The sequence below is a fragment of the Meleagris gallopavo genome, chromosome 1 (assembly GCF_905368555.1).
Source record: "Meleagris gallopavo chromosome 1, MGAL_WU_HG_1.1, whole genome shotgun sequence".
Lineage (NCBI taxonomy): Eukaryota > Metazoa > Chordata > Aves > Galliformes > Phasianidae > Meleagris > Meleagris gallopavo.
This window is the reverse complement of record NC_139404.1, coordinates 37735123-37745339: the sequence shown is the minus strand read 5'-3', so window position 1 is coordinate 37745339 and position 10217 is coordinate 37735123. Positions and strand designations below refer to the sequence as shown.

Below are 10217 nucleotides of genomic sequence, written 5' to 3'. Positions count from 1 at the left end.
AAAAATAATCGTTGGATGTGGAGTGCTGAAGAGAGTTTTATGATTTAGTAGCACTGTCCTTCAGTCACAGGGAGAATTTCCTTCTCATACACCCCTGTTTTCCTGAACTGGAGAGATCCTCTCCCTTAGCGTTATCTCCAGGCCACGACACAGCAGTCAGTAACGCTCCTGCTGCTCTGTATGCACCCTCAAAACCTGCAGCAGAATGTTGGCTGACAAGAGAGGTCGGTCAGCCTCTCGGCCTCGCTCACAGCCAGCACCATCCTACCCCACAGGAACCCACGCCGAGCGCTGAGCGCAAGCTGGGCACGAGTTCGTCATTCACAGTCCACTGCAAATGGAAAAAATATATATATAATAATAAATGGGAAGGAGATGGCTGGCTGGGGCTGGGGCGGGGGCCGGGCCCGCGGAGGCTCCGCCCCGGTGCTTTAAGCAGCTGCGGGACCGCGCTGTGCCGAGAGGTGCGGAGTGCAGCCCGTGGTGAGTAACTGTGTGGGGTCGGGTCCTGTCCGCCGCTCGCCCCGGCCAGGGGCGCTTGTACAGGGACGCGAGGGAGGTCGGGGAGGGAGCCCTCATCTCTTCCTTCGTCCCCTCCTGCCGCTGACGGCCCCCGGCAGCACGCAGTCTAGCTTTCCAGCCTCGGTTCTGATGCTTGTTGCAGAGGGTGAGGCTGACCCGGGTGCCTGGGGAACTAGCGGAGCGAAGCCGGGGGCACCATGCTGCCGGGCAGCGCTTGGCATGTGCTGCTGAATGAACGCAGCTTTGGGGCGTTTGGCTCCAGAACGGGTGGCATTGCATTGGAAATGCAATTTTGTGTGCTTTAAAGATAACCTCAATTCTTCAGTGTTTGTCTTCTGGCTATTCTTGTATGTGAGCTCTCTGCTAACACGCTGGAAAGGATGGTGCAGCTGAAGTAACTGGCTGCGTGCAGAGCACGGGCTGGGTACTGTGGCCTCCTCTTGGCTAGGCACAAGCACCACAGAAGCCAGGGGGTTCTTATCTCAGGAAAGTGGCTGCCAACACGCCTGCACTCTTAAGTCAGAGCTGCTTGTGCTGGCAATGAGATCACCTGGCTGCTTAATTACAGCTGCAGAGCTCCCTGGAGGCCTGCCTGGACTAGCCAAGAAGCCTTTGGCGAGCAGAGCTGCCTTTGGGCAGGGCGTGAGGCTGAGACCTGCTCCTTGTGGAGCCCGCTGTGCCCCATTAGCAGCAGCTGGTGGGCAGCCACACCTGAGCGTGTGCTGTCCTACACCCATATTTCCCAGACATCACTGCCTTGGGGCAGCCTTTGCTGCTGGCTAACTGAAAAGGTACTGCTGTCCTTCCCACGTGAGCTGGCATGGGAACAGAATGGGGAGGATAAGTGGAAGTCTCTTCTGTGGAAGAGCGCAAGGTCACCGTGAAGTACTGACTTCAGTTTCTTTTTGTTGTTTGTCTAACGAATTCCCAGCACCATTATCAGGGTATTGGAGCCAGCTTCTGGGTGCCGGGATCCTTCAATACTCCGTCCTACTGGGGAGGGGTAGAGGGGCTGCACCCCATGTTGCCACATATTGCATGGGAAATGTGGGGCAAAGCTGGAAACCCAAGCCAGGTCTTCAGATCTGGTGTGCGTGGAAACCAGATAATGGTTTGTTAGTGGAGTGATTAAAACAGTTTAAGCTGAAGTAAATGCAGAAAGGGACGTGAGTGTGGGGATGGTGAGAGGAAAAGGCAGAAGTAGTTCTTGAGCCAGATTCCTACCACTTCTACTTTGGAGAGTGTACAAAAGTGGAAAGGAGTCTCTTCTCTGCTTTTTCCAGTTAACGGGCTCTTTTTGCGAAGCTTTGCACAGCCCGTATTCCCTCTAACTGAGGACGCCGTCTGCCATGATTGATGTCAGCTGCTGTGCGGTAGCACGGCCAAACACTTGAATAAAAGAAATGGAATCTTAATTTTTAGACTGTACGATTGTGCCAAGAATGACAGAGGCAAAGTGGTAAACGTCATAAAACTAATTTTATGAGCTTGGTCAGAGTATTAGTGCTAAACCACAAGCGGTAATGGTGTTAATCCTGTGAAAGCGTTGAACAAAGGAATATCTCAGTAATTAGTGTCAGTGCTGTAAAAGGCACTGCTCAGCCATTGATGAAGTTTCCTAAGCCTCTGGTTAGGAATGTACCAGAGATGCCCCAATTCACATTAATAAACTAATCTTATTTTCCCACATGCCATAAATGGCTGCTTGCATATCTGGAACAAAGCTCTTTTATCAGACACTTGGCACTGGGTCATGCTTGGGAACCGTGCAGCTTTCACTCATACCCAAAACTGCTGACCCGGTCAGGGTGCTTGGCTGGAGCACGGGTGAGGTGGGTCCCTTTGTTGTGGCTTAGCAGAGTTTGTGTTGGGATTTATGAGTCCTAAGGAGTTGGGTGCCCACAAGAACCAGGCTGTGCAGCAGGGGGGAGCAGTGCCACCAGGGGAGTGTGGCAAATAGCTCGTAGCTTTGGTGGTGGCAGGGGGAGGAAGCCCCATAAAAGCTAAGGGTACTCTGCATTGGTGCTTCAGCCCAGGGCAGCTCATGAGACTTGCTGAGGCGGAGAGGGAGATCCCAGTCAAGCTGGGTGGAGGGAAAGCATGAGAAGGGGAGTGGGGCAAGTTGGGATGGGACACTGTTGCGTCTGGCTTTGTGTGGGAGACTGCTGCTAGGGCTGCAGCTGGACGTGTCAGGGTGTCTGTCCATCTTCACCAGCCTCCTGGGCCTGCTGCAGATCATGTGGGAGAGAGAGAGCTCTGCTGCTGCTTACAGCAGCTGTAGGCCCTCGGACACTTGCTTTTGGCTCCTGTACCTGTTTGTTAAAGCTGGTTCATGTAACAGTGATAGGTCTGTGGGAATCAGTCCCCCTTCAGCCACTTTGAAGCCTAGGCATGATCTCAGAGGAGTTCAGAATGCAGCCCCAGCAAGTGGTTCTCCAGTGGGCTGAGCTTTGGCTTGTGCTCCATCCCAAGTGATGGGCCCCGCAGTAAAACAAAATGCCGTTGTTGGCACAATTGGTTTGCTTCTACCAGTGAGGAGCCTGGAGCTAATGAAGCATAGAAACTGAAATTACATCCATCTGGGGGGATGTTAGCTCAAAGTACGGTAAAGCCCTTGTGCATGAAAGTGTAATTTGTGCATATGAAGTTTACGTAGCTTTGAAAGCCTTGAGCATGCACTGGGAATCATCTCATGGGCTCAATGTCTGCTTTCCTCACTGCTGGGCAGCAGCAGCCACTGTTCCCTCGGGCCTTGTTCCCTTTGGGCCCAGCTGAGAAGCAGCTCAGAGGAAGCACAGGTTTTTAAACACTTGGTGAGATCCCAAGCTTGTACCTGACAGCTGGGTGCAGCAGGTCGTGTTTGAGGGAACACCAAATCTCAGTGTGGAGGCAGGGCCATGAAGAACACTGTGTCAGTGCAACTAATGAAGCTCTCCTCCTCACAGCACCGCCATGCCGAACTGGGGAGGTGGCAACAAATGTGGTGCCTGTGGCCGGACAGTCTACCATGCTGAGGAGGTGCAGTGTGACGGACGGAGCTTCCACCGCTGCTGCTTCCTCTGCAGTAAGTACTGCCTTCATAGCCCACCAGAACCACCCCAGCAGAGCTCAGGCCTGCGGCAGTGAGATGGTGGGCTATGGTGGCCATCTCGTGCTGGGCTGGGCACTTGCAGGTGCGCAGTGCCCAAGGGGAGTCTGTGCCATGTGCCTGGAGAGGAGTGCTGTCCTACCTGCTCAGCACAGCGTGGGTGAAATGCGCCCAGGGCATTACTGTACTGTCAAAGCTTTAGTATGGCCGAAAGCCGAGGCTCTCTTGGCACAGAGGTCTGTGGCTTATTTCAGATGAAAGGAGTCCAAAGCACTGTTCTCCAATCCAGCCAACGAGTCCACTGAGGCATTGAAAACAGCTTTCTCTGCTGTAAAGACTTCTGATTAGATGAAAGAAACAAAGGGTCACTTTATGGTTTTGAATGCTTTGCAAACCACCAGCCTGTCTGACCGAGTCAGAGAACTTTACCTTATTACAACATGAAGTATTGTTTTGTCTTGTTTGCTGGTGCTCAGTGCCTGCAGACAGAAGTTGGGTTTAGTCTTCTCTATGAGCTGCTGCTGCAGCTGGGCCTCTTGGTCTGGTTTGCCATTAATCTGCATAAGGTCAGCATACTGGGCTGGCATGGGAGCCTGGACACACCTACGTTCCTTTTCCTTTGCTCTACAGCAGGCACAAAAAAAAAAAAAAAATCAGATGTCTCAGCTGCCTCATTTTCAGCCTTTTATGGGAATTTCTATTAAAAGAAACCTGGAACTTACAGTCAGACAATGGCTCTAGTGTGTCTGACTCCGTGTTTGCTTTTGCTTAGTGGATAATTCTGCTGGGGTTAAAGTCTGCATGCTCGAACAAATGTGCATGAGTTGATTTATTTATTGGATATTTGTGTCTTATAAAAAGATTCTTGGAGCTAATGAACGCCGTTTATTTTGAAAACCTTACGATTTTTGACTTCAAAAAGAATTTAAGGTTTTCTTTCTTTTACTCTTCCCTAAGCCACATTCTTCATTGCAGCAAACTGTTGTTGCAGACTGAAAGCACATTAGGTTACAAAAGAAGGTTTAAGAAGAGCAGGAAATAATTCAGCCTTCGACTGTAACCTTGAGCGGGGTGCTTATGTTGTGCTGAAGGATGATTTATGACTGCCAGAAAAGACAGCCCCTCTGGTGACAGCTGTGAAACAGTACCAACTGTGCCCCAACCAAGCACTGGGCAGGAGGGAAACCCCACCCTGGGCAAGAGGGTGGGACGGGGACTCTCCTGCACAGATTTGCTCTGTACTATATGGCATCTGTCCAGGGAAACTGCTGACCACTCTGCTGGTTTCTGAGCACGGCCATGGAAAGGTAGGAGGGAACAGAGCCCTTTATGAGGCTACGCATAATTCACTAATTGAGAAGACAACCCACGTCTAATCTCCAGTGGTCTCACAGCCTAATCAAAATGTTGTGGACGAGGAAACCCCTTTCAACATTTCTTGCTTGACTTCAGGCTTACTGCATGTGCTGGTGGAAATGGCGCTTAATGGTATTTAACTTTTTTCCCTCCAGTGGTCTGCCGGAAGAATTTGGACAGCACAACTGTCGCGATTCATGATGCTGAAGTTTACTGCAAATCTTGCTATGGAAAGAAGTACGGCCCAAAAGGTTACGGCTATGGGCAAGGGGCAGGCACTCTGAACATGGACAGGGGAGAGAGACTAGGCATCAAGCCTGAGAGGTGAGTTAACCAAGCCACAATGTGCGTGACCTGTGTTCTCCAGCAGCACTCCCAGGAGTCTTTCAGGCTGGATTTTTCTAATTCGTGCCGCCTGGAACAGAAATGCTGCAAAATTCCCCAGTATAACCAAGTGCAGGGCAGTTAGCCAACAATGCACAAACCTTCTATAGTGACTCTGGGTAGGCCCTGTTAGGGCAGGTGTTGGTACAAGTGAGGATGTGAGAAGTGAGCTGTGTGCAACGGGATGGGATTGCTGACCCACTGAAGGTTCTGCAGGAGCCCTTGGCTGGTTGGCATCCTTGTGGGTTTGGGGATGCTCTCTTTAAATAACTGCAAAAGCAGCCGCTCGGCAGGTTTGTGCAGGGACAGAGTCAAGGAGCTGCAAATCTGGGGCTGTAAGAATGAGTTTTTAATTAGTAAATGGAGAACTGTTTGGGCTTAATTATAGCCAAACCGAATGGCTTATTAAACAGTAAACATTCCTAATCTGATTAAGTTCTTGCTGTAAAGCAAAGCATGTGAAAAGCACCTGAGCTATGCCTCACAGATGATTTTATGCAAGTTCCCAAATTGTTGCTTGACTTTGTATAGTGTCCTGCCAGAGCAAATCCAGAGATGTTAAATAGCTCTGTACGTAGGGTCACTGATCAGTTCCAGATATGATCAGATGACAGGAATTTAACATAATTGTTTCTAGCTTGCTAAAGCTAAAATAAATCCATGTCCTGATACAGGCCTTGGTATTAGCATGCTTCTAGCAGTGAAAAGGGTAAGGGCCCTTGGAAAACTAGCTTTTCCAGTAGCTCCTTAGGGTCTTCTGAAGCATGGTAGGAAAAAGAAAGCCTTGCTCAGTAAGCATCTCTTCAATTTTGAAAAAGTACAGTATTTTGTTCTGTGTGTTGCATGCTGCATGGTTAGTGTTGTTGGGAAGGGCCAGAGCCCTTGAACTACAAAAACAAAATGTCCTTTTTCAGCACACTCTCTCCTCACCGACCCACCACAAACCCAAATACTTCAAAATTCGCTCAGAAGTTTGGAGGTGCAGAGAAATGTTCTCGGTGTGGGGATTCTGTGTATGCGGCGGAGAAAGTCATAGGTGCTGGAAAGGTAAGGGAAATGTGACTTTTGTATCTACCTGCTAAGCGAACTCCAAAGTAAGTGAAGTATGTTATGAAGGCTTCCTGGAGCGTGCTGTGCAGAACTCACCATGGCACAGTCCTTAACACCGCATTTCTCAGAATTGGAAATGATCAAATCAATCTAGTCTTCAGTTTTTTGAATTTGAAATGGAAACTCTGGGTAATGAGCTCTCACCTTGTTTTTCAGAAGTAAAACTTCAGTACCTCCTTAAAGTATAGGAGCCCTCCAGATGAGGGAATGATGTGTTTTTTCTCATAGAGCTCATGAAGGGCTGAATGTTTCAGCAGAATGGGCATGTTCTCTGCAAGCACCACGTAGCACTGTGCGATGCATTCTGCCAGCTGTCTGGCTCGCTACTCGATAGCTAAGATCAGAATTGATCAGGACAAGCTCAGACCTTTTAAAACACTTCTTTAAGCAGGAAGCAGTGTGGAATTCAGGCCTTTGTGCCATCCAAAAATACAGGCATTTCTAACTGGTTACTGGTGCATGCACTCCAACAGGTTTTCATTGCACCAGTGTAGGTAAACAATTCTGATGTAGTCATCTCTAGTTAACGCTTTTTTAAAAACAAACTCAGGCATTCTGTGTATTTAAACTATCTTTTCCATTCCCTCCCCAGCCATGGCACAAGAACTGCTTCCGATGTGCCAAGTGTGGGAAAAGTCTAGAATCTACAACCCTAACTGAAAAAGAGGGAGAAATCTACTGTAAAGGTGAGAATTGTTTAATTGTAGAATCATAGAGTGGTTTGGGTTGGAGGGGACCTTTAAGATCACCTGGTTTCACCCCCCTGCTATAGGCAGGAACATCTCCCTCTAGGCCAGGTTGCTCACAGCCCCATCCTTGAATGCTTTCAGGAAGGGAGCATTCACAACCTCTCTGGGCAACCTGTTTCAGTGTCTCACCACCCTCACAGTAAAGAATTTCTTCCTGATATCTAGTCTAAATCTACCCTCTTCCAGTTTAAAGTCATTTCCCATCATCCTTCCCATCCTGTCGCTACCTGCCCTTATAAAAAGTCCCTCCCCAGCCTTCCTGTAGGTCCCCTTCAGGTATCTGGAAGGTCACTGTAAGGTTTCCTTGGAGCCTTCTCCAGTTTGAAGAGCCCCAGCTCTCTCAGCCTGTCCTTGCTGGGGAGGTGCTCCAGCCCTCTGATCATCTTTGTGGCCCTCCTCTGAACCCACTCCAGCAGCTTGACCTTCTTCTTGTGTTGGTGGCCCCCAGAACTGGATGCTGTACTCCAAGTAGGGTCTCATGAGAGCAGAGCAGAGGGGCAGAATCACCTGCCTCGACCTGCTGCTCACACTTGTGGTAATGTAGTGCAAGGACAGAGACAGAATTTATTCCTATTTCAAGAAACTTCCAAGCTCCTGTCAAGATGATAGAAATGGTCTGTAGGTCACAGCAGCAGAGCTGAGCACTGTGCTAGGTCTGAGTCTGCTGATGTGGCATACGTATGGAAAACCTTGCTGGATCAGGACATACTGAGCTGTGTAGTAGCAGCCCATGCCCTTAGTCAGGTCAAGGAGCAAAGCAAAGGACAGGCACTGGTAACAGTCACCTCCTGTGACACCATGGGTAACTCACGCCATGGCTGGGTGACAGCGTGTTTTGATGTGTACTCAGTCACAGAGATGCTTTCACTGAGCATCACCTAAATCATGAGCTACCCTGACAAAAGAGACGTGGGTGTTCAGCCATACCATTTACCCAGAAGCTGTTGTTAAGGGTTGCTTTGTATTCCAGTGTTCTGATGAAGAAAGTGGCCAAGTAGCTTAACCTTGAAAAATGCTGCTCTTCATGAACAACTCAAAAGCCTCAGCTCTTACCAGCACCTCTCTCTTGCAGGCTGTTACGCAAAGAACTTTGGCCCTAAAGGATTTGGCTATGGTCAGGGAGCAGGAGCCCTTGTTCACGCCCAGTGAGGGAGCACAGCACAACCTGCACAGCTCTGCGCAGATTCAGCTAAAGGAAAGTTTCCAAAATGTTACTAACTACTGTGAGACAGATGCTAGTTGACTGTAGTGTTTGGGCCATACACTTTTAGATAATTTTTTTTTTTTGAAGCACTGCTTTCTTCCTTGCTTTATGTACCACACTTTTCATACTGTTTATCAATTCAATAAAGCTTTGCTTGTTGACATATCTTAAAGCCAAATGTTATCTTGCTGTCAGCTGTGGAAAGGTTATTATTATTACATATGCTGTTACTGGAGTGTTTTGGGGGGAGCTGGGTAGAGAGACAATGGCTTCACTGAGAGCCTAGCAGGACTGGAAGTTGCAGAGGTGAGTAACCACCTCACTACTACAGGGATGCAACAGCAGGACAGGACATTCATCTGCTGCTGCGAGCAGGATGTGCTGAATTTAAGTGGATGTACACATAAGTGAGCAGTTGTCCCTGCCCTGGATTCCCTAGGGAGGGGAAAGCAATCCTTGCTCACTAGAACTTTCTGTGGGATTACACCTGCCTTGGTATTGAGGTTTTATTTTGTACAGGGTTTGCACAGTTGCAGAGCACTAATAAAGGCGCAGATGAGTACCACCCCTACTCACAGCTGATGAAATGCTGGACAAACATGTGAAACATAATGTTAAGAGAAGCTTTTGACCTTTTTCCAGTAGTGTTACAGTCCTCAGTTCCCTCAAACCAGGGGAGGATTGTTTGGGGTCTGCACCTGCGGTGCCACAACAGAACAGTTCTGCCTTCAGGCATTGGGGTAGATAGTGGGACACAGGGTCAAGCTGACTGGGCGAGGAGCACAGACAAATAAATGTGTCAAATGTAGCCTAAATTTAGTGTGATCGTACCAGTTGTGTGCGAGCCAGGGTCCTTGAATCTGCAACGTGTCAAATAGCATTTGCTGAAGGTTTACTGAAATTTCTTGGTGGTGTTGTCACATCTTGAGTGAAAAGCTCCCAGGAGAGATGGGCTGCTCCTAGGGGCTGGAACATCTCCCACTGACACTGATAGGCTTGAGTCAACAGCACCTCAACTTCCACTTCTTGTAAAGCGAGTAGGGGTCACTTCCTCAACAGAAGTCCCGGGTCCAGCCCAATACAGCAGCCTTATGTGAGAATGAGGTACTAAAACTGAGGCAGAAGTCACTCAGGCTGAGGGAAGCTGCCTTCTCTTTCTGCAAAGAATCAGCTTTAGTAGAAATAGCTTTGCTGTTTTTGTTTTTAAAAACATCTGAGTTCCTTAAGCACCAGAAACACATTCACTGGTGTGCTCAGGTTCCTCATCCAAGCTGCCATCATTACATCCCTTCACAAACTTTCTGCCTACTGTAGGGAGGAAGCACTGGGGATCTGGGAATCAGCTCCTTATCCCACACACTGTACCTCAGGAGCACACCTGAGCTGCAGCACATAACAGGTTGCAGGAGCTTCTTACCATCCCTTCCAGTGCAGAATAGACTCCTGCACAACAAGGAGGTCAGTCAGGCCAAGCTTCTAGAGCATAGCCACATTGCTCAGGCAGTGCAGACTCGGGTTACAGCACTTAACACCAAGCAGTGGTTGGGGCGGAGGTGGGAGGTTGTTTCTCTTCTCATCCTGCCCAACAGAAGTTGTTACAGAACAGATGAGAGCTGAAACCGTCTGGTTTTGGGAGCAGGCTGATACCTTTGGGGAAAAAAAAAACCTTTACAGAGTGAGTTCATGCAGACACAAGCACGACTAGGAATGCTGCAATAAAATGGTAATCGTGTGTGAGCGTGGGCTCAGGCAGAGGTTCAAGCAGCATCTACCGCTACAGTCTGAGGTAGTGCAGCAGCGCCAG

General features: G+C 48.9%; 1 protein-coding gene across 1 annotated transcript; it reads left to right on the top strand.

Annotated features, from left to right (window-relative positions):
• Positions 1-334: 334 nt before the first annotated feature.
• Positions 335-8585, top strand: CSRP2 (cysteine and glycine rich protein 2). The gene is made up of 6 exons (XM_003202099.5): positions 335-483; positions 3468-3586; positions 5122-5290; positions 6265-6397; positions 7053-7146; positions 8282-8585. Exons 1-6 carry the CDS (start codon positions 365-367, stop codon positions 8356-8358), a joined length of 711 nt encoding a protein of 236 aa, XP_003202147.2. The 5' UTR covers positions 335-364; the 3' UTR covers positions 8359-8585.
• The last annotated feature ends 1632 nt before the right edge of the window (positions 8586-10217 follow it).

What these genes read in the sequence shown, in the direction of transcription:
- CSRP2 (XM_003202099.5), top strand. Translation starts at nt 365, where the DNA reads ATGGGAAGGAGATGGCTGGCTGGGGCTGGGGCGGGGGCCGGGCCCGCG. An exon ending in CTAGGCATCAAGCCTGAGAG is followed by an intron (nt 5,291 to 6,264) that starts GTGAGTTAACCA and finishes GTCCTTTTTCAG; the next exon opens with CACACTCTCTCCTCACCGAC. An exon ending in GGGAGAAATCTACTGTAAAG is followed by an intron (nt 7,147 to 8,281) that starts GTGAGAATTGTT and finishes TCTCTCTTGCAG; the next exon opens with GCTGTTACGCAAAGAACTTT.